Source organism: Mirounga leonina, unplaced genomic scaffold, assembly GCF_011800145.1.
Source record: "Mirounga leonina isolate KUSES-001 unplaced genomic scaffold, KU_Mleo_1.0 Mir_418, whole genome shotgun sequence".
NCBI lineage: Eukaryota > Metazoa > Chordata > Mammalia > Carnivora > Phocidae > Mirounga > Mirounga leonina.
In genome coordinates, this window is record NW_023270739.1 from 2,722,928 (window position 1) to 2,745,623 (window position 22,696).

A 22,696-nucleotide genomic window follows, 5' to 3' on the forward strand; every position below is an offset into this window, starting at 1 on the left:
CCGGGGAAGCCTTCTACAGAGACTCATCCAGGGCCATCCAGCCACCCCGGACCAAGCATCTCTGCTTCCTGTCACTGTGGGTTTTCTGCGGGTCCTCATCCTCAACATGGGGGGTGGTCTGTGGGGGAGGAGGAGGGGGTGTGCGCCTAAGGAGGGCAGCTTCCATTTTTAAAGCATAGGGATTTCTTCCCCATCTGGGGACGCATGGCACATCCATTTAACCTGCACATCAGCCCCATTAGCAACATGAGCTGACCGCCAGTCTGGAAAACCAAGAGGTTTTCTCAGAAAGCGGCTTTAAGTCTTCATAGTCTACACCAGGGGAGACTAGATGGAAGAATCCCAAGGGGCTCTGGGTGTTCTTAACTGCTTTCCACTCCTGAGCTAATGGGGTTCTCACCAGACTTCTTCTTCCAGCTAGAGTCCCTTCTCAGCGATGCCCCTTCTGTCATCTCACCTGTCTCATGGAGTCTCAATTTGAGTTTTGGTCACCTCCTTCCTCCTGGTCCTTATTTGCAGGAGGAAGCTAGAATATCTGTGGTTACCTCAATCCATAATCAGTAGTAGCTTCTTTACCCACTCAAAATAACAGATCTTTCAACTGAGAAAAAGAATTTCAAAGTTGGTACCCATCCAACTTTGTTCATCCTCTGCTCTCTTTCTTTTCCATGTCGGCCACCTTCAGAAGCCCACAGTCAGTGACCATATTTATTCTTTTTAATGGGGGGCCCCATCTCTTATTACCGACTCTGAAGATATTTCTGGAAGGACTTTCAAGTAACAAAAAAGGGGTGGCAAGCAAGCAAAGCCGTGAAACCAGAGTTTGCTGTCGCATTCTGTCCCTGTGACTGCTCCCTGGTACTTCAGGGAGCAGGGCGGGGGTGCCAGGGCCCAGGCAGGCCACCAGCGTCTCACCCTAGTCCCGGCTGTTGTCCCGGGAGCTGCTGCCCGCGTGGTTCTCCCCTTCCTCTGTGTGGTCTCCTCTCAGACGGCCGTTTTGGTTTCATTTTATCTCATTCCTCCTGCTTTTCTGGTGATGGTCCCTGATTGCCTGTCTTGTCTGATAACTGACGTTCATTAATTATTTTCAGAGCCAAAAGCCAAACCAAACCAAACAACCAAAAAAAAAAAAAATTTTTTTTTTTTTTTTTTTTCAAAGCAAAACCTGGTCTCAGACCAGTGTCTCTATTGCAGCCTGATCCCATCTAGAACCTCCTCTCCCACCTCTCTCCCTGTCTCCACTGTCCTGCCAGGGGCCTCCCAGGCCCACCGGCCCCTTCCTGTCTCGTCTGCTGGGTCTCCCTCGCTGTTTGTCTGCAGTGCAGCCGCCCCTGCCGGCCACGGGACCGGTGCAGACAGCTGCCGGCCAGACACACACCCAGCCTCGTCTAACACATCTTGTCTTTGTCCACCTGACTCGTCCCTTCTCATTTTTTTTTTATCTTTTAGTGTCTGCTGCATGTGAAGGTCCCTGCTTGGATCTACTTTCTAACCTAACCTCCCTCACCCCCTCCCCCCTTCCCTCCCCTTAGAAACCCTCTTCCAGACCCAGCTCCTGGGCCATTGCCCTCTGCTGGCCAGAACCTTCCTTCTGCCTCTGCTTACTGCTGCTCAGGTTCCCCCCTCGGGAGCGCACGTCTCCACTGAGCAGAGGGCCGCCAAACAGCTAACCTCACCTGCTCCTCCACGGACAGCATCTCGGCCAAACGTCTTGCCCAGCGGCCAGAATGCTCCCCGGCCGCCCGCCCGCCTCTCCGCACGCTCCTAAAATGACTGACCCATCTGTGCAGCCCCTTGTCAAGCACTTGAATGTCTCGCTCTAGTCCTCTATAGACAAGCAGGCAACCAGCGCTGCCCAACTCGAGCCCCCGTTTTTTCTGTCTGTTCGACTGGATCCATTGTTGTGTGTGTTTGTTCTCTGTTGTTCTTAACTTTGCATGAGTGTTTGACACACTTTCCTGCCCTTGACACAGGGCGTCTGCTGTCCAGGCACAGCCATCACCGGACCTCGTGGCCCTGTCCCTTTGTCCTGTGCCTTGTCCTGTGCCTGCCTCCCCAGCCTGAGCGGGGGGCGTCTGCAATCACTGATGCCTCCCTGCGCGCTGAGGTGGTGCGTGTGCTTCTGTGCCCCACGCCCCACCCCGCAGCTGGGTTGTCCACTCTGACCGCAGCCGCCACCTCTGTCTGTTCGCAGCTGGGCCCTGGGTCCCACCTGTGCCCCTGTGTGGTCGTCCCCCGCTCTGCACCCCCCACCCCTCTGCCTCCCGCCCCGAACACGCCACCTTGGAGGCTCCCGGGGTTCGCCCCTCGGCGCAGACGCCCGGCCCGGCAAGCTGTGTTGGCTGTGCGCGCGCCACGCCGAGAGGCTGACTGTCTTGGGCCGCGGGAAGTGGGCTGTCATTAACCAGCGGCTCCGTGTTTGTCCCTTACTTGTGTTTTAGAGAAGGATGAGGCTGCAATTGAGCGCTCTCAGTTCAATGCCACGTCAGTAGCTGATGTGGACAAGCGGGTGAAACGGCGGCTCCTCATGGGTAACACTTTTCTTCCACTTCCTTTGTTGTGCTCGCGCCTCTGTCCGCGTGTGTGCGCATGCGCGTGCTGCTGTGTCGGGCTGTGCGTGCGCGCGTGCGTGTCGGCGCGCGGCTGTACGTGCGTGCGTGCGAGCGTGTTGGCGCGCGGGTGTGCGTGCGTGCGTGCGTGCCGGCACGTGGGGTGTGCGTGGGGGGCTGTCTGTGCGGTGTGCCCGCGCGCGTGGTCACCCGTGCCGCGTGTGAGTGGGGGGGGCGGGCTCCGCTCCAGGTGGGACCTTCTTCCCTGTTACAGTTTGTACCCTTCATCAGACACGTGTGTGTGTGTGTGTGTGTGTGTGTGTGTGTGTGTGTGTGGCGAAGGCCCAGAGCCAATGGCTAGTGGCCTCTGCGGGCGAGACGTTTGCGCTGAACCCCTCTGCTTGCAGTACCTGCGCGGGATCAGCGAGGCAACACGGAGGCCCGGAAGCGAAGGGGGGGGGGCGTTAGCGTAGAGCAGGGACTCAGGCAGCACGGCCCCTCTCCGGCTCCTTGCGAAGGAGGGAAGCCACGTCCAGGTTCAGGACTCGCTTTATAGCTGGGAAATCTACCCAGAGAGGAGAGGACTGTTAAGGCCCCGGGGAAAACAAGGTTCATTCCTCCCCTTCTGGTCCCAAGGCTCCTGACTCGGTGAATGACCCAGCCTGACGTGGGCGTAAGTGGGCAACCTTGGCCCACTTTTCCCTGGTCCCACTTGAGGCACCGCTTGCCTCCGAGGCGGGGAGCAGGGGCAGGTGTGGTGTGGGCTACACTCCAGGCACGGGCCCTGGGCTGGATCCAGGTTCTAGGGAGGCTTGCCCAGAAACCCCTGGTGCTGCTCGGGGTGGCTTGGGAGGCCTGCGGGTGTGGCTGGCCGTGGGCAGGGTGAGGAAAGAGAAGGAGGGGGGATAGCTGCTCTCAGTCTGTAGAAACAGAGCAGGTCTGCTCTAGTTCTTGGGTTCTGTGCTTGCTGGCCCCTCGATGGTGCCAGCTGCCCAGGCCTCCGGAGCATAGCTGTAGGGAGGTCTGGGATTTTCACAACCTTCTCTGTGGCAGTCTGGTGGATTATACCAGCCTTGGGAGCTGTGGGGCCGGGTGGTACATTTCCCATGTCCTGGAGGGGGAAACAGGCTCATCGGGGTGCCCTGGCTTGTCCACGGTCACATACCACCCTGCACAGCTGAGCTTAGCCCTAAGGTCATGGCTGTGTTAGGGTCACAGGACCATGGAGGTCAGAACCACAGGGTCCCGGAGAGGTCGCCTACTTTTGTGGTCCTCATATGGACCTCAAAGGAGTCCAGGCACCTAGATAAAAGGGAGATGTAAGTGGGGCCACGGGAGGGATATGGCCTTTCGCGCTGGGGAGTAGGCTTGAAGCCCATCCTCCCCGGTGGGGCTTTGAGGAGCAAAGGCGATCAGGGCTGGCTGATGGTGCTCTGTGCCGCGTGAAGTCCATGCTGGGCAGGACAGGCATAGCCCCGTTTCTCAAACGAGAACACTAAGGTCAAAGAGTCTGGAAGATTCACCTCTGGTCACACAGGCAGATGGGACAAGGTTTGTCTGGAAGCCCCCTCTCCACAAGTTCTCAGGACAGGGCTGTCATGTTGACTTGGGCTGTCTGGGTTGGCCTGGGAAGGACGGGAAATGGCCAAGGAGCGGGCTTGAAGGCTTCAGTAGGCAGGCGTACCCGCCACCATCCTGGAAGGTGTGAGTCAGGTGGCTGGAGGTGGGCGGTGGGAGCCTAAGAGCTGCTTGCTGGTGCTCTGAGGCCACGCTGAGTCCCCTCAGCCTCACTTACTGGGAGAGGTGGGTACTGCTGCCCAAGAGCAGAGCTCCAGAGCAGGGCAGGAGCAGGAACTGGGCCCCCCGAGGCCCTGTACCCCTCTCAGCAGGAGGGTGATGGCAGAAGCGGCTGAGCTGAACCAGCATCAAGCGGGTGGGTGGCAAGGCGGAGAAAGCTGTGGACTTGTTTTTTCTAATTAGAGTCAGTGGGTAATAGCCTGGAGCGGGGTCAGGGAGGTGAGAAGAGACGAACTGAGAATACAGGTACCTTCACCCCAGGTTTGGCAGGCAGAGTTGGGGGAGCAGATTGGGGGGCTTGGAAGGGGCCAAGGAAAAGGATGATGGTTGGCCTGCCCTGAATTCCCACTTCTCTGATTATAGAAATCCCCTCAAGCATCCCTTTAGAGCCCATCCTGCCCCACAGGCAGAAAAAAACCTGTCCCTCCTCTGGTCTCTCTACAACACTTATAGCACGGACAAGGCCCCATGCCCGGAGCTAAGCAACCATCCTCAGAGGCTTCCATGAAAGGCACCACCCACAGCACTGTGAACCCCTCCCTCAACAGCTCATAATTCTTAGCACCTGTCTCCTCTGAGAGCAGCCCATGTGGTACAGACTTGGGGTCCGATTGGACTTCAGGCTCTAACTAGTAGCCTTTGGTGAGGATGGCTGCTCCCAGGCTATATTAATAGAGGCAAGGTATGGAGAATGAGAGAGGTGACCATCCCCATTGCGCCCTGTGCTGGTCAGAGCACAACTGGGGCATCGCATTCGGAGCCCAGCCCCGCATGGAGAGAGTCGCCTAGACGGTGTGGGGAACCAGAGTTGGGTCAGCATCGGTGGCCTGTGGGAGGGGGCAGAGGCAGTTGATCTCGTGGATCCTGTGGCTGGTGGGCCACATGAGCCCTCTTTTAGGTCCTTGGAGGGGATAAGGTAGGACTGGCAGAGGGGGAAGGACCTGGTTCTGGGGCCCAGGAGAGAAGCAGATGAGGAAGGCAAGACCCTGAGGAGTTTGACGGCAAGGTCAGACCCTGGGCTGGCGAGCTCCAGAGTCTGTGCCCCCTCGACTGCTGCACTGGACAGCTCCTCGTCAGAGGGCAGAGACAAGTGACGAGTGAGGGAGGGCGGGGCTCGAATGCCCTGGAACAGTCTACTGTGAGCAGTGCCCATGGAAGTCACGGTACAGGGTTCCACCAGAGCAAGGCATGTGAGTGCTGCAGTCACCCGGTGGCTGAGATGTCCTGGCAGGTGTCTTCTATCCCTGAGATGCCGGTTATCTCCTGTGCCAATAGGGCTTGTTTTTAGGGTGGGTAGGATGAGACCGAGTGAGCGCAGGGTGGCGCTTGCTGCCCCCAGAGGCCCCATGAGTTCACGCCATCCTCATCCTTCTCCATCGTGACCACATCAGCGACAGACTGGTCCTGCAGGCCCAGGGTGACACCTCCTGTTCCATGTCACAGAGAGGGTGGTGGCCTGTAGCAGAGCAGCTGGGGGCCGTTCAGGGCTCAGTGGCCCTGCCCCAGCCTTGGGGTCTCAGCTGCACCCAGCCATTGCCATTTATAATTACCCCCAGTCACTGAACACAGGCTAAGAACAGGGGCAGTTCCGTTGTCTTTAAAGAGACTCAAACTATGTAACAGATTTTCGATTTATGTTAAAATCAGTTAAAATATTTGGATTTGAGGGTTGGAGTGATAAATTTCAAGTATCTGGCTGACTTGTGCAAAACCCCTGAGTACCCAGCTAAGTTTACCACAGGCCCCTGGGACCCCACTCCTAGCAAGACTGACGAGACGTGTGGGTCGTTCTTGTCAACCCAGGTGTTCAGTCGGTCCCTCTCCCACAGTGTGCGTGGCATGGATGCTGTGTGAGCTTCCTCTTGCTGCTAACAGGGTACCGCAATCTTAGTGCCTTACGACAGCAGGAATGCACCATCTTCTGGCAGGTCAGAAGTTGGACTTGGGACTCACTGGGCTAAAATCAAGGTGTGAGCAAGGACTGCATTTTTTCTGGAAGCTCTAGAAGCTTCTAGAACCACCCATATTCCTTGGTTTGGGGCCTCTTCCTGTCTTCAAAGCCAGCAGCACTGTATCTCTCTGACCCTGCTTCCATCAGGCTCTTTCTCTGACCTCCCTGCTCCACTTTTAAGGATTCTTATGACTACATTGGGCCCACCCAGATGATCCAGGACAAGCACCCATCTCAAGGGTCTTAATTTAATCACATCTGTTGAGTCCCTTTTGTCACATAGCGTCATGGGGGACTAAGACAAGGACATTTTAGGGGGGGCTGTTAGTCTCTCGACCCTCAAGCTTGGTCTGGAAGGAACCTCCCAGGCTGGCTGCTGTGAGGTCCAGAGGCAGAGCCCATGTCCTCCCTCTTCACTGGCTCGTTCCGGTCTATGCATCTCCAGGCACAGGTGGGGGCTGGCAGTGTGGGATGCGCTGGTCCTCACCTCCGCAGGCCCCCCCAGAGTGGGCGCCCACCACTTCCTCAGGCAGCCTCAGTGCACATCTGCCCGCTGTTTCTGGAGGACTCTTCCTCCTCACAGTGGTCTGCACCAGGGTCTGGGGTCTGTGAACTCCCAAGCCCAGGGCCCTAAGTCAGGAGCCAAGTAGCCTGAGGTGCGTCAGCCCTCCCGACTGGAATCTGTCCCCACAGCCTGCCCACTTAGGGGTCCCCCTGAGCCCAGGGGAGCCAGGTGCTCCAGGTCTGGGGAGTACAGCAATCATTAGCCTAGAACCCCAGGTTCTCTGGGCCTTGCTCTGTCCCAGCCTTCACTCACCTCCCAGCCACCCTGAGGGTTGGCACTAAAGCAATTCCCATTTTACAGATGAGGACACGGAGGCCCAAAAAGGTACTAGGAACTCCCCCCTGCATTCCCACAGCTGACACCTGCCCATCTCCCGACACCTCTCTACCTGTGAGCCAGGCTTCCCTTCCTGAGTCAGCATGATCCCATAACACTCTCACCTAGCGGGGCTCCCAGGGGATGGTGTCAAACTGTGGAGGGGCCTGGCAGACAGGGGAGCCGCTGAGAAAGTTCCAGGAAGGGGGCCGAGGGGCTGGAGACCTGGAAGGCCGGGGAGGACCAGGGAAAGCAGAGCAGTTGTGGTCGTGGCGACATTTGGGGCTTGCAGACTGAGCCCCGTGCTTTCCCCAGCCTCATTTAACCATACAACCCCCTGAGAGGTCTGGCTCATGTCCACACACTCACACTCCTTCTCCCTGGCTCCCCGCTCCTCTGTTTCCCCAGGGGCTGCCCACCTGCCACCTCTTCTCTACAGCCACCATCTCCAGGGTCCCTGGGCCTCTCCTGATTTCCCCAACCTCCCAGGCCACCCCCCCACACCAGCCCTGGTTCCAGACCCATGCATCAGTCACCTCCTGGAATCCCCCTCCTAGAAGTCCTGCACGTGCAGCTTCCCATCCGGGCCATGCCCGCTCTTCACCAGGTGCCATCCGACACACTTCTACCTGGCAAAGGCTCATCCACACCTAACTAGACTCTCCTTGCCACCCCTATCCCCGCTTCTTGCCCCTCCTCCACCAGCACCCTCTTTTGTCCCAAGCCTGGGACTCCCCGACTTGGGGCAGAGGACAATTCTGTGCCAGCTCTGATGGCCCCCGGGGGCACAGCACAGGGCCTGGCCCAGAGCAGGAGCACGGGGAAGGCTGGTTGGCACAGAGCGTGAACAAAGGCTTCCTGGAGGACGTGCCTGGGGTAGCGTGGGGCCTCACTGCTCGCCGTTCCCACAGGCAGGTGTCCAGCTGGGAGAGAAAGGAGGCAGACCCAGATCCAGAACCCTGGGCAAGCCTGGCAGTGGGGAGGGGCTCCGGCAGATCTGAGACAAGGGAGGTGATGAGACAGGGCAGTTTCCCAGGCCAGGTGCTCAGCAGGAAGCCGGCCAGAGGGAAAGGCTGGGCAGACCTTGCACCAAGCTCCAGGCACTGGGCTCTCATGCAGGAAGAACCAAGGTAGTCAGACTTCACCCCTGTCCGTGAACTGGTACCAGGTCAACCGGGACCCCAGCTGTGGTCCTGAGCTCCTGCCCTCAGTTTATCCATACACACACACAACACACACTCACCCCACATATGCCCTAAGGCCTGGTGGAAGGAGGTGGGTCGCGGTGACTTGCGTAAGTAGTTGAGTGGGAGAGTGGAGGGTGGAGGCAGGGTGCTAGGCAGGGCTTGTCAGACAAGAGGGGGCAGGGCATTCATTGGCTGGCCCAGATGAGAACTTCAGCTTAGCGGGGCATGCTTAGTGGGGCATGACTCACCCCCAGCCTCCCAGGGAGTCTGGGCAGAACCGGGGTTCCTGGTGCCAAGGGCCAAGCCTGGCTGGAGGGAGCAGTCCTGCCCCTGCCCTGAAGAGGCCCCGAGCACTCCCCCATTAGCCCCTTGGCTTCCTTTGGAACCTGGGGCCTTACAGCTTTCCCCTCTTTCTGGGCCCCAGATGAAATTTGAATCTGCTTCTAGCCAGCCTGTATGCTCATCTCATGAAGTATAAAAACCAGGCGAGGTGTCCCCTCGGGGGGCACAGCTAACACAAGGCATACTTCCAAACACCACTTTCTCAGCCCCCAGAATGAGGGCAGGGGGACAGGTGCGGGTGATGTGTGTCCTCCCCCGCTGCACACAGGGCAGTGCGGGCAAGCACTCCCCCAGGCCCCGCAGATGGGGGGGGGGGGGCCTGCTGCTGTCTGAGTGGTGGGCTCAGGGAGAACCGAGCAAGAAATGTGGGCTCAGGCCCAGTTGGGTTTCAGAACTTGCAACAGACGGGGGGTTGGGGGGCACGGCTGCCAGCAGAGAACCCTAAGGCGTGAAGCCGGTGAGTGCTCATGCAGCCGGAGGCAGAGGCAGAGAGTGCAGACATGTTACAGAGAGCACGATGTGGTCAGATGGGCAGCTGGGGTGACCCCTGAGGACTGAGAGCCAGAGTGCCATCCTCATCACCTGGCAGAGGTGGCCCAGCTCAGGGAGGTGAGGCGTTAGCCAGGGTCACGGGGCTCTTCAGAGGCGGGTGTTCGTGGCTTCCCTGGGGGAGGCCGTGCTTGGACCAGTGAACTGGGCATGGGGACACCTGGCCTGCCCTGCTGCTCCCTCCCCCCGGATGGCCTTGGTAAGTCCCTTCCCCTGTCAGGACTTAAAGAAAGGCAACTCGTGTTTCTCCAGCCTCTGGGGCTGTGACAAGGGTCGGCTGGGACAGTGGTCCTTGGCAAGTGCTTCCTCAATCAGAGAGGCCTATAGAAGCATCATGGGCGGTTCTCAGTTGTTGGCCCAGCTCCCAGGCTTTGTGCGAAATGCCTCCTGGTTTGTGGCAGGGCACCCTCTGCAAGCCTCCCTGTGACTTAGTCCTGGAGCCTGCTCTCCCACACAGCCCCTGCCCTACACTGCCGCAGAAGCTTCCTACCGACACAGCCTATCTGAGGGGAGCCCCTCAGGTAGGAGGCGGCCTCCCCCCCAGCTGCTCATGCCACCCCGTCCCACTGGCAGCTGGGCACACTTGACCCCCACATGCTCCTTCCGGGCCTCAACACCCTGTCCCCAGCCCCCTCCCTGTCCTGCCTTCACCCTTCCCTAGGTTTTTTGGCCCCTCAGGATTTGGTCCAGATGGGTCCCAAAGCCCTTCGGGATGTGACCCCAATGCCCCCTGCCCCCTAATGGCCCACTTCCTGATGTGTTTACTGGTTGACGTGGCTCCTTGCCCTGACACACTCAGGAGGCTCCTGGAGCTTAAACTCCAAACCACAGATGGAAGGCACCCCAGAGCCCGGGGCATCTTTATTTTACCAATGGGATCTTTTGTTCATCTGCACTCTTCAGAGGAGCCCCTGTGTGCAGAAACAGCGAAAGTGACCAAGAGCCCCAGTCAGCCGCCCACGGCTCCCCTCCCGTCCCAGGCACCTGGGCAGGCAATGGTCCAGCCTTCCTTGCTGCCTGCTCCGTCCGCTCCTCAGGCCCACCCTTGCCTCCAGGGTGGCTGGGTGGCTCGAGCAAGGGAAGGCCCAGTGCTGGCTGCAGACCAGCTGTCGGCTGACTCTTGACCGAGGAGTAGCCAGAGGTCAGGGCTTCCTGCAGCGAGACATCTGGGTCTGTCCCAAGGAAGTTGGGGTGGTTCCAGGTTGCTCAGCCAGGCTGTATCTTTGTTTGAAGAACTATGCATTTGTTCTTAGAGGCACTTGATTGGAGTTTTGCTAACGGTGATTCTTTCCAGTTTGTTGTCCAGGCCCAGTCTCTGGAGCCAGACCTGGGCTCTGTCCTGACTTCCCCAATGACTAGCATCATTTCCAGGCTGGGGGCACCTCACGTCTCTGAGCCTTGGTTTTCTCTTTTGCCAAAAGGAGGCCATAGTCTCTACTCTGAAGCAGCTTGGATGAGATGCTTGATGTGGGACGCCTGGCCTACATGTGGCTCATGGCACTGCCCAGCCACATTCCATTCTTTCTTTCTACCTTCTCCTGCCCAGGCCATTGGAGCTTTCCTAGGGTGCTTGGAATGCTGGGCCCAGGCCATGAGGCGAGAAGCCTGGGGCCTGCCTGACCCTGGTCAGGTCAGAGGTGGTGGTGCCATAGGAAAGGGGGCCTAAAGAACCAGCAAGGCAAACAAGTGCCTTTCAGAGGCCATCCAGGCACCTGCAATCTGGACCCTTCCATGAGGTCTGCCAACTCACAGGCCAGAGCTCTGAGAGGGAAGGCAGGACCCATGTGCCAGCTTCACTGGCCCCAGGAAGTCACAGGGTAGGAGGGGGAATAGGGGTGTATGGATGCTGGACATTGCCTCCCTTGGCCCCAGGCTGTCCTCTGACCTATCTTTCCCTGAATCCCGACAGCCGTCAGGAATCTGGAACAAGGCTCCCCTCTGTTGAGCAGCCTCTGGGCTGAGTCTTTTTGTACCTGGACATGGAAATGTTCCCAGCAACTTGCAAGGGTGCCCTTCAGGTTACAGATGAGGAGACTGAGGCCAGGGATGAGCGGCTGACCCAGTGTCACACAGGCCTGCCCTTCCCACGATGCCACCCCACACTCCCTCTAGGGAAAGGTGGGCAGATGACACACAGCGCCTGGCATGTGAGTGCTCAGGGAGCGTTAGCTGCTGGTCGTGCGTGTTCTGAGAAGGGTCTGACCCCCAAGCCTCCATGGTCCCACATGGTGGAAGGGGCAAGACAGTGCCGAGGAAGGGTCACTGACTGGGCCTTCATGAGCCTTCTGTAGAATGGGCATAATGATCCCACCCCCTCCCTCCTGAAGATGGCCTCAAACAAGAGGGTGCCTGTGAGCCCCACTTTGTCTGCTCTCAGCGCCCCTCCCCTTAGTAGCCAGAGCAAAGGCAGAAGCCAGAGGCCAGGAAAAGGCTCGCTGCCATGGCTCTGCTCCTGCCACCTGCGTTAATATAAAACCTTGGTTGAAGAAACTTCCCCAAGGTCTGCTCATCTCACTCCTGGTCAGCCTCTTCTCTGCCCTTGGCCCCCATCCCTGTTGCTACAGACTGCGAGGCACCGTCCCTCAGGTCCAGAAGGGTCCTGCGCTCTGAGCACCAGTGTGGAAATCCCACGCACCAGGCCGGCCCGTGAGAGGGTGTCGCCCCTGAAACCATGAGCCCGCCCAGCGCCTCCAGGAGGACAGTTCCACTGACACAGCAAACTGCCCTGAGCAGGGCCGGGTCCCAGGTAGACGGAGCTGGTGGGGCAGTGTGGGCCTGAGGGCCTGTTCCTTCCACACAGCTGGGCCAGAGTCAGCACAGGGCCCAGGGGGGTCTCATAGTCACCACCTACGTGCTACAAGGGCAGAATCCAGAACCCACCAAGGCTGCCTCACGGCCAGGCCGGCCCTTTGAGAACCATGGGCCAAGAGGTCCGCTGGCCTCCGATGTGACAGAGCAGTGCCGGGTGCCAAGCGGGGCTTCCGACGCCTCCTTTCCCACTTCCCCTCGGACCCCGGCTTGGGACCCCTTCCCTGCTGGGGCTGCAGTCCTGGCCTCCACGACTGCCCTGCCCCCTTCCCCGGCGTGTCCCCCAGGTCCCAGCTTTCCTCGGAGCTGCGGGTGCTCCTAGGGCAGAGGCATCCAGCGCCCGGCCCTCGTGGCACCTCTCCCCTCATGGGCAAGAGCCACACTCTGCAGAGTGCTCTCAGGAGTGGGCATCTGCTGGCTGAGGCAGAGCAGGGGTGCCAGGCAGAGGCGGAGAGGCGGTGTGGTTAGGAGCAGGGGGCAAGCAGCAGACAGGGATGAGCCCTGTTCCCCACTCCCTGCTGAGTGACTGGGGAAGCGGCTTCTGCTGTCGGCCTGAGGCCTGACTCTTCTCACCTGCCCAAGGGACTTCGAGAAGACCACCAACCTCACTGTGCCAGAGTAGTAAGGGACATCGGCCTGCTGGCAGTGCCCGTGATGGGCCACAGGGCCACCCAGAGGTCAGTGGGGCCGGCACAAAGAGATGGGCTTGCAGGAGAGCCGGGCCAGTGTTCAGAGCTCTACCAGGGAGCATGGCTTTTATCTCAAAGTGATAGGAGCCATGGAAGGCTCAGGAATCAGCTGAGGGAGGAGAGATCAAAGGTCAGAGATCCCGCGGCTGGGCTGGGAGAGCCAGTGGCTCACCCCTCTTCCCAGTGGCTTCCGTTGATCTTAGTGGCAGAAGGGCGGGTGGGCCAGCCCTGACTGAGGCCTCGACAGGTTGCAGCAAGAGCTTTGGGCTGCTCCCACCACCAGGGTGTCCCTTCGAGGGACAGGGCAGATGTCTGGGCTGATAGGGTCTCTGTGGGTCACGGGGCTCACACCTCAGCTACCAGATCAGAGCCTCTGGGGCGGGGCCTGACGCCTGCCCTGGAGACAAGCCTGGGATTCCCAGTCACACCACAGGGGGAAAGCCACAGCCCAGAGACGGGAAGGTGCTTTGCCTAAAGTCCCACAGCGCATCGGGAACTAAGTGCGGCGTTCGGGCCTCTGGACCCGCGTCCAGTTCTCGTCAGGGTTATCTCAGCCAGGTGACGCCACTCAGCCTGCCGTCAGCCCGCGTGAGCTTCCACCTCGCCCGGTGCCCGTCTGCTGGCTGGTGCTGCTAGACTCGCAGGTCCTCTGTGCCGTCGGGTTCATCTTAGGCACCCTTCCCCTGCCAGGCCCAGCATGGGGTGGGGGCTTGGTCACCTCACCCCACCTCATTTCTGCAGAGGCTTGTTTTTACAGCCCATCATTCAGCAGAAATTGGTCCTATGCTGGGCATGGGGTCCCCCTGGACACAGCTCTTCCTGGGGAGTGAGTGGTCTCTGGGGTGGGGGGACAATCACCTGAACAGAAGCCTGGGGCCTGGGAGAGCCAGCAGGGCTCAGGAGAACTTAGAGGGGCCTCCAGAGTCTTGAGGGGTGAACGAGCCTAGGCCAAGGGAGCCATCTGTAGAGCCCATGCTTGGATGTGATGGGGTGAGCTGGGGGAGGGGGCCTGGACTCCTGTGAAAAAGGCAGAGTCTGGGCCCTATTCTGTCTCCCCTGATAAACTCTTAGCCCCTGAGGCCTGGAGGTCTGGGTCAGTGTCAGACCCGTCTCTAGCTCAGCTCCTAGCTCGCAGCCACCCAGCACCAAGGATGTTTAGACAGAGCAGTGAACCCATCCACTGCCCCACCAAGCTGAGGTCTCCAAAATACCAGGGACTCTCTGAGGCATATCTGCCCCACACAGAGCAGGAATTCAGATGAATCAGCAACTGACCGGGTGCTAAGACTCTCTGTGCAGAGGTTCGAGAGTGAGCGTGTGGTCACTGTTGTGACAATTCACAAAGCACTGTGATGTCCACACTTGTCTGGGCCTTGCACAAACTCCATGGTAAATGCCATCACCCCTACATTGCATGTCAGGAAGCCCAGGCTCCAGGAGTAGAGGGGCTTGCCCGAGGTCCCAGGGCCAGGTATGCATCCCCACTTTCTGACTCCACAGCTCATGTTTCAGCCACTGCCCTGTGGCTGAGATTGTCCTTCACAGGCCTTGCCAGACCTTGCCCCGGACCTAGGGCAGAGCAAACAGGCAGTGCCAACTCAAAGAGCAGCCCTCCGTCCGAGCCCAGGCCTGGCCTCCCCTGCTCACATCTGCTCTGTCTCTGTGTCCAGAGCCTCTGGCGGGAATGCCCCAGGGGAAGGACCGAAGACCGGCCTGGTGACACATCTAGGGTTTTCCAACCTGCTGCGAAGGGATTTACGCTCAGGCCCCTTCCCACTTTAACCTCCCCCCATGCCCAGGCTGGCCGCGTGGGGTAAGAGTTCTCCCCCCTCGCCCATCTCCGCTGCCCCGCTGTGAGCACTCGGAGGACCCCCAACAAAGACCTAGCTCTCTGGCTTGGTCGGGCTCACTCATCCGTCTGGAGTCCCACAACCTTGGGTCCAAATACTGGCTTCTCCAAATAACTGAGGGGTCTGAGACACGGGGCTGGCTCGACGGATGTATGCCCCGTACACATGCCCCAGGCCCTGCCCTCAGAAGGGCCCCCAGGTGGTTGAGTGTTCGGTTGCCTCTGTCTTGAAATTTTTAGTTTTTGAGCAAGGGCTTTTCATTTTTATTTTGCACGGGGTCTCACAATAGGTAGTTGATCCTGCCTGGACAAGTTCTTGAACTTCCCTGAGCCTCAGTTTCTCTGGCTGCAGAAGAAGCCAACTTCTGGAGCTGCTGTGAGGTCAGTGGGTGAGAAGATCCTTTGTCAGCTGTAGAGGGCTGTGCCCTGAGAGGTTTTGTTCCCTCCAGGAGGAGAGGAGAGGCTTTAGAAAGACCCGGTAGCTCTCTTGGAGAGACTAGAGGGCTCACAGAGTCCAAAAGGAAAGTCTTCAGCTCCCTAGGACAGCACTCTGGGGTTCAGCTTTGCCCTCTTCCCCCTCGCACCCCCGAAGGTATGGCACCTGGACTCTAGCCGCCCTTGGCAGCGTGGGCTCCTGGATGGGGTGTGGCCTCACAGGGCAACCTGCAGCACCCCCTTTGCATCCCCCACCCTGAAAGCCAGAGACAACACCACTGTCCCATGTTTGCTGTTTGCATTCAGGGTGAGTCTTCAGTCAAAGGAGAGGACAGGCTGTCTGGCTTCTGCATCTGAGACAGTGGTGGCCCAGTACCAGGCCTGGGTGGCCTCTAGTCTTGGGAAACAGAGAGGCAAGGCTGCTTTTTGAGGCAGTCGGAGAGAGCGGTCCAGGAGTAGGGACCCAGGCTGATCACCATCCAAGGCAAGGAGCTCCCTCAACAGCTCCCGGCAGTCTCTGCTTGGAAGCTCCCAGGGACAAAGCTCTCAGTGCCACCCAGGCTGGCCCGTCCTGTAACTGTAGCCTTCAGTCCCCAACCCCCACTTGAGCCCAAAGGACTGGGTAGACTTTGTCGTCCTCCCTTCTGTGCATATCGCATTGTGCCGTGTACATCTGCTAACCTCAGAATGACACAGCCACCAACCCTGTGCTGTGCAGGGGATGCTGGGGGCCTGGCAGGTGCAGTGGCCCAGGCAACATAGAGGACAGGCTGGTAGCTGGTTGCTCAGTCCACTGCCCCTTCCCCGCTCAGCACAGGGCCTGGCCTCAGTAAGTATTGGCTCTTGACATTATTGCACGAGCCTGGACGCTCACCCAGAGTGAGCCAGTGGTCCGGAAGAGAGGGACCGATGGCAAGGCTGTGAATGTCACTAAGGAGGACTCTGGTCGCCTGACCCAGAATGGCAGCAGTTAAGGGCAGGGGCCAGAATCAGATGCTAAAAAAGTAGCAAGACCAGGCCTGGGGGCCCCAAGCGAGGGGGTGGATGGGGGCAGCATGCTCAGAGGCGGGGAGCCCTGGAACAGGCAGCGTCAGGGCGGAATACGGAGAGCATAGTACCTGCTGGCGCTGTGGGGTCCTGGGGCTGGGGCGGTCAGGGGGGTTGGAGTCAGACCCAGCAGGTCCCACCGGCTCTGCCACTTACGAGCCGCACAACCCTGGGCGGAGTCCTTGCCAGAGAGGTGGAAAGGGCAGGAGCCGCCTCACAGAGCTGCTAAGAGCCTAGGGGACGTGAGGCTTGGAAGGCTGAGTTGGGACTGGAGCGGGTGACCCCCCATAACCAAGTGCTGTGGGACGAAGGGGTCAGCAGCCAGAACAGCCCACGGGGCCTTCCCTGAGGCCCAGAGCCACTCTCTCAGAACCTGAAGTTTAGGCACCAAACATCGTCTAGGGCAACATGGGAGATTAAACATGTGCACAGTGCAAGGGAGAGGCTAGAGAGTGCGTGACTCTCCACGCTGACCCCAGCCCCCTCCTGGCCTCTGCCTGCGCAGTGGGTGCCAAGGCCCCTCAGCTCTGGAAGGCCGAGATTCCGAGTCCCACCGGGGCCTCCGGGGATGCGAAGGGCCAACAGGAGCCCCTTTGGCCAGGTCACTTCTCAGGGACACAGCCCCCAGTGCCCACGCCACGCCCCACCTCCGCTACCACAGAGAGGCCCAGTCGCCATCACTGTCGCCGAGTAAGGTCACGGCTATGCCCCAGTCCCAGTTCTCCAGGGCCTGAGGCTTAACTACCTGCACCTGGAGAGCAGGCAGGCCCTCGGGCCCCTCTCCACAGAGGCGCTCTCCCACATAAAAGGCTGAAAAGGCACCTGGGGCCTGCGTTGGCTCTTTGATTTGGGGCTGGGAGGCAGGATTTCCTCTCTGGTTGGAAGTCCAGGAGGGAGAAACTACCATTTGCGAAGCAACTCCAACCTGCCAGGACCCAGACCAGGCACTTCACCTGGGGAGTTTGATCCTCACCTCAGGCCCGAGAGGGAAGGCTTGTCGTCCTCACCTGCCAGGTGTGGGTGCTGAGGTCCAGCCCGAAGGGTAGCCTGCCTGGGTCACTCAGTGAGCGACAGGGCCAACGCTCACACCCTGGCCCGCCCGCCTCCACTGCCCCAAGAGGGCCTGAGTGGGCCATATGCCAGTCAGAGCCTGGCTCCCACTAACAGAGGCCAACACAGTGCAGGGAAGGGCGGTGGCCTTCTTTCTGCACCTGGGGCTCGGGAAGCTCCTTGTGGAGGTGGTCTTTGAGCTGGGCCTGGGGATGCTTGCAGGCAGGAGGTCTCCACACCACTGGACCAGCACACAGACAGGAAGGCTCACAGAACTGCCCACACCCAGCTGGAGGGCTAAGATTTGTGGAGACACACAGAGAAGAGTCAGGCTCGGGAGACTCGCCTTTCAATCACAGTTACAGCTCATCCTATCATGGTGAGGGCATTAGCCTCGAGAAGTAGGGCCAGTGGCCCTCTGCCACCCATAGCCCTTGTGCTCAGGATGCTCAGGACAACACCTGCTATGCCCCCTCAACCCGGCAGGATCACAGAGATGCACCCTCACACACACACACACAGAAGGGAAAGCCCGATTTCCCCCCTCCCTGCCCTGCCCACCCCCCCACACACACACACATACACACAAATCGAAGTTCAAAGGAAAGGCATCGTGAATTTGGTATAATTAGCAGCAGGGACTCCTGGGGTATGTATTCAGCGATCAATCCTGTGGGAATGCAGACACCACAGAAGGACAGACAGAATAAACCAGTTAGGGGGAACCTTCAGGGAAAAGGCCCACAGGGCCAGGTGCCCAGAGGAAGCCAAGGGAGGCAGGCAAAGGGTTTCGGGTTATAAAAGATGGGGCCCTTGGCTCCCAACATTGAAGAGAAAAGGAAAGCCCACTCAGGCACAGTTCCCACAAGATCAAAGCACACAGATGCTCAGAAAGAAACCCAGGTTGAAAGGCTCAGAGGCCCAGGAATGGGCTCCTCCGTGTGCGGGCCACCTGCACCCTGGTGACCCAGCTCTGCCAGCCCTTTCTCCAGGCCTGGGGAGGATCATTCTCACCACACGACGGGTTCGGTGACCTAGGCTCTGCCCCAGCCTTTCCAGGCCCTTTGAATTTGCAAAGGGAATAAAAACACTAGACAAGCTTCAAATGGACAAAAACCAGACGCCTTTAGCTTATGGCTCAGTGAGAACAGATGTTGAGCTGAGTGCCTCATCAAGGTGATGGATGGTGTGCGGGCTCGGGGAACCCCTCCCTGGAAACTCCACAGCCAGGGCCACAAGCCAGTCCATTCTGAGACCAGTTTGGGAGCCCCAGGGACCGCGAGTCTGGGTTTGGAGTCCAAGTCTGGGCAGGACAAGGGTTTAGGAATCTGGCCCTGGGCAGCTAAATACCAGCTAGGCTGATCTCAGCAACGTTGACCTGTCGGCGGTGACCTCTACACCAGCACAGCCCTCTAGTGTGCAGACGTTTACCCATCCATCATCTTCATCAAAGTGGGTCCTCCCCGGCAGCCCCACAGGAATGGTGCCATTCTCCCATTTTACAGATGGGGAGCCTGAGGCTCAGGGAAGCCCACAGCTAGAGGGGATCAGCCAGAACTCAAATTCAGGTGTCCTGTCTCAGGTGGTCCCCCACGGATGGAGAAAGGTGGTGGCCGCCGTCGGAGGAGACTGAGCATCTCTGTCTCTTCCCCCCCTCCCCCCCAGAGACGTGTGCAGTAAACAACGGAGGCTGCGACCGGACCTGCAGGGATACGGCCACTGGCGTGCGGTGCAGCTGCCCAGTGGGATTCACGCTGCAGCCCGACGGGAAGACGTGCAAAGGTCAGCGCGGAGCTGCTCGGGCAAGGGCGGGGGCTGCCTGTGAGGGCGGGGGTGCCGTGCCAGGGCTCCCCAGCAGGGTTCAAGGGAACACTGCGTTGATAGGGTCCTTCTGTCCAAGAAAAGGGCTGCCCACTGCACTAGCCTAACGGTGTCTTCGCTGCGGGACCTCCTGGGCCCACAGTGATTCATTGTGGCCCTGGGGGGGCCGGGGGGGTTGGTTTGGCCATCTCTTCACCCTCGCCATCGTGGTCACATCTGGCGGAGCTGGGGCAACAGCACAACCCGGGGGGGTTTGGGAAGGACAGGTCTCCTTGTACCGGGATGGGATTGTCTTCTTGCCACCGTTAGAAAAATGAGGATGCTGTGTGTCCTTGTCGCTGGAGGAGTGACAGTGACATGGTGGGGGCTCTCAGCAGGGGACTAGGGAGGCAGAAGGACCTCCATTTGCAATTAGAAACGAGGCTCTGGGAGGATGGGAGAAGCTCACAGGAGCGGGCCGAGCTCCTGGCCTCTGGAAGCGAGAGCAGGTAGGGCTTGCTCTGTTCCCGCATGTTCCCTGACTCACCCCACAGAGTTCCTGAGTGCCTCCAGCAGTGCTTGGGGTGTGAGGGGTCCCTCAGGAAACAAGTGAGGGGAGCGGGGAAGTGAGAGCTGGCTGGGCTCTGGAGACTGAAGGGGCCACCCTGCAGCCCTGACAAAGGAGCCCTGAACAGCCACGGCCATTGGGCAGGGAGTAGAGGGGACCACCAGAGCCCCCTGCAAGGGAGGGAGGTGCAGCCCCTCAGCGCCGCCCGCTCGGCACCAGACTGGCCCTTCAAATCCCCCTGCCTCTGGCCCCCTGCCTCCCACCTTGCCAGGGAGCAGGCCAGGCTGGGGGGCCATGAGCGGAAGGGCAGAGGACTTGAACTTCCAAAGTCCAGTGGGTGACGATACGGACAGTGGAGGTTTCCGGTGGTTTTAAATAGTCCGAGGGGGGCTTTTTTTAAGCCTGTAAAAATAGATAGCATATGACTTCTCCTTCCTAACTGCTCTGCTGGGAAGAAACTAGGGATTATTGACAAAAATAACAGTCCTTCCACCTGTTTATTTGAAAATAAAGCCCTTCTGTAGCCCCTGTTCATGGAGCCGAGTGGCAACATGCGGACTCAGATGCCAGGGGGACCGGCCAGGGCTCCCCGCGGTCCCAGCTGTCCCCACAGCCAGAGGTGACACAGCAGGCCTGGCCCCATGCCCTCAGAGCTGGGGCAGAAGTGGGTAAAGTCAGGCCACGCTGCCTCCCTCCGGGGCACGGGACCCCAGGGGCGGGCACGTCTCAGTTCCTGACGTGAGGCCAGGAGTGGGTGCCAGGAGCCAGCCTGTCCGCGCCCACAGCCGTGCCCAAGCAGAGCACCTGCGGGTACCTCTACTGCCCCTGCCTGGCCTTTGGTGGCCTGGGGGGCACCTGTCCCCGCCTCACCCCCACCTTGTGTCTGGGGGAGGGGAGGTGCTGAGGGCAGCTCCCCACATCCAGAGGCCCACCCCGCCAAGCCCCCCACCCTGCTTCCCGTGGCTCCTCCTGAACCACTCCAGCCCTTTAACCACGGCTGCCCCCGCTCAGCTCTTTGCCCTTGCCCGGACCCTCTCCCTCCCGCTGCCCTGCAGGCGGCAGGTCCTCTCATTCACTCCATTCTTTCAACCCAGATGGGGTTTCTGGGCTCCTCCCCTGTGCAGGGGCTGGGGAGACAGGTGAATGGAGCAGACCTTCCCTGACCCCGGGGATCTTCTATCGGATGCAGAAGACAGTTTTTCAATTTTTAAAATCACTGAGATAAACGTGTATTACCTACTACTTGGTGCTGGATGGAGACGTCCAGCCCAGCAGAAGAGTGAGGAGCAGAGCCTGCCCTGCCCCGGCGGGGAGGGCGTGGGGAGAGGCATTTGTCGGGGCGGCCTTTCCACAGCACCGGGGCTGCAGTGCAGAGGCCAGGGGTGCAAGGACCCAAAGGGGTCCAGTGTGCCCAGGTGTGTGAGATGTGAGGCAGCCCAGGCCACATGGTGCAGGGCCTGTGTGCCGGGGAGGGCTCGGCCCTTCATCCTTTCAAGCCTTGGCGAGCCCCCCAGACATTCCCGGGCAGGGAAAGTACAGACTCGGGTTTTTCTTTTGAGCCGGTCCCCGACCACGGCTTGGGCGGGGTTCTCTGGACAGGGGCCAGAAGAGCAGCGAGGCGGCAGCTGTCATCACCCAGGCTGGGATGACATGGCTTGACCCAGGCGCTGGCCGTGGTGGTAGAAATGAGCAGTCCGGATATTGTCCTTGGAGTTAGAATTTTTTTTTTTAAAGATTTTATTTATTTGACAGAGAGAGAGACAGCAAGAGAGGGAACACAAGCAGGGGGAGTGGGAGAGGGAGAAGCCGGCTTCTCGCAGAGCAGGAAGCCTGATGTGGGGCCCGATCCCAGGACCCTGGGATCATGAACTGAGCCGAAGGCAGACGCTTAACAACTAAGCCACCCAGGTGCCCCTTTCGGAGTTAGAATTTAAGTATTGTGGGACTAGACAAAAACTGCGTAACATCCTTAAATCAGGGAACACTGGAAAATGAAGGCTGACCTCCAGACCCCAGGTATGGCGTCTCAGAGCCTGGAGCGAACAGCCTGAGCTCCCCGGGTCGGACGGGAGAAGTGCAGGTCAGGGCGCGGGCACTTGGCAGGACAAGCGCAGCTGGGAACTCCCGGCCCGAGGCTTTGGCTCCCCAGTGGGCATGCACACCCTGGTCCTGGCAAGGGCCCAGAAGGGGATATCAAAGGAGTGATTTCAAAGGTTCAGTGTATTCTGGAAGCCAAAAGCCACTGTGAAGTAAGACCGATGGCTGGAGGGTGAAGGTAACAAAGGTCCTGGAAAATCCAGAGCTGAAAGCCCTGAGCACACAGGGGTCACACGGGCAGGTGGAGACAGGCATGGGAAAGTGGGGGTTATTCTGCCTGAAACATGGGGGCTGTGGTGCAAGAGGATTTGCCCCAAGCTCTGTTTCAAGAGTGTGGGCAGTGCAGGGGTTCAGCCTCAAAGCACCCTGTTCCCCTGTTCGGTGCTGCACCCGCTTGATATTGGGAAGGGGGCACCTTGATGATTGGCCCTTCTGAGAGGAGGGAGTTCTGGGGCCTTGACTCCCGGAGCTGGAACCTGGATTTCCTCAGAGACACCGGCCCCTCCTCCCAACATCTTCTAGAATAGTCTGGAAGAACTCCCACCTACCACCTGTTTCCTCTCCTCCCTCACCTGCCCTCTGCCCAGCAGCGCACCCCCCCCACGAGGCTGTTCTAGGGTGATGCCAGCCCACTCCCACCTGGGAGCCCTCCACATGGCCCCCGGGTTGCCACGCTGTGCCCCCTCAGCGGGAATGGGCAGAGGGGAGCAGGAGTATTTGTCCTACTGTGTGTTCCTATAGCTCCTCCCCCCTCCCCCTGTTGCTTGAACACTGACTGGCTGATGCATCCGAAGGTTCTCCTTGGCGGCCCAAGACCCAACCCTTCTCTCAGCCACTCCGACTCCTTCATTCTTCATCCACTCAGTGAATGCTGCTGGGCAGTCGCTCTGTGCAGGCCGCATGCTGGGCCCAGGGGCTCCAGACAGGAGCCAGCTCCCCAATCTGTGTCCCTGACAAGGGAACAGCGAACTCTGGAGGGAACGTCAGGGAAGGCTTCCCCGGGAGGCCGCTGTTTCCAGGGGCCGGCCGTGTGGGGGCCGCACCGGGTGGGGCAGCCGGAGTTGGGCTGCCAAGGCAGAAGCCAAGTGTGCGGAAAGA

The 22,696-nt window shown here is 59.5% G+C and overlaps 1 protein-coding gene across 1 annotated transcript in view; it reads left to right on the forward strand.

Annotated features, from left to right (window-relative positions):
* Positions 1-22,696, forward strand: part of SCUBE1 (signal peptide, CUB domain and EGF like domain containing 1) — a 138,500-nt gene that overhangs the window by 83,646 nt on the left and 32,158 nt on the right. The window contains exon 7 of the mRNA XM_034987338.1: positions 18,799-18,915. Coding sequence (XP_034843229.1) covers positions 18,799-18,915 — 117 coding nt within the window. The remainder of the gene's footprint in view (positions 1-18,798; positions 18,916-22,696) is intronic.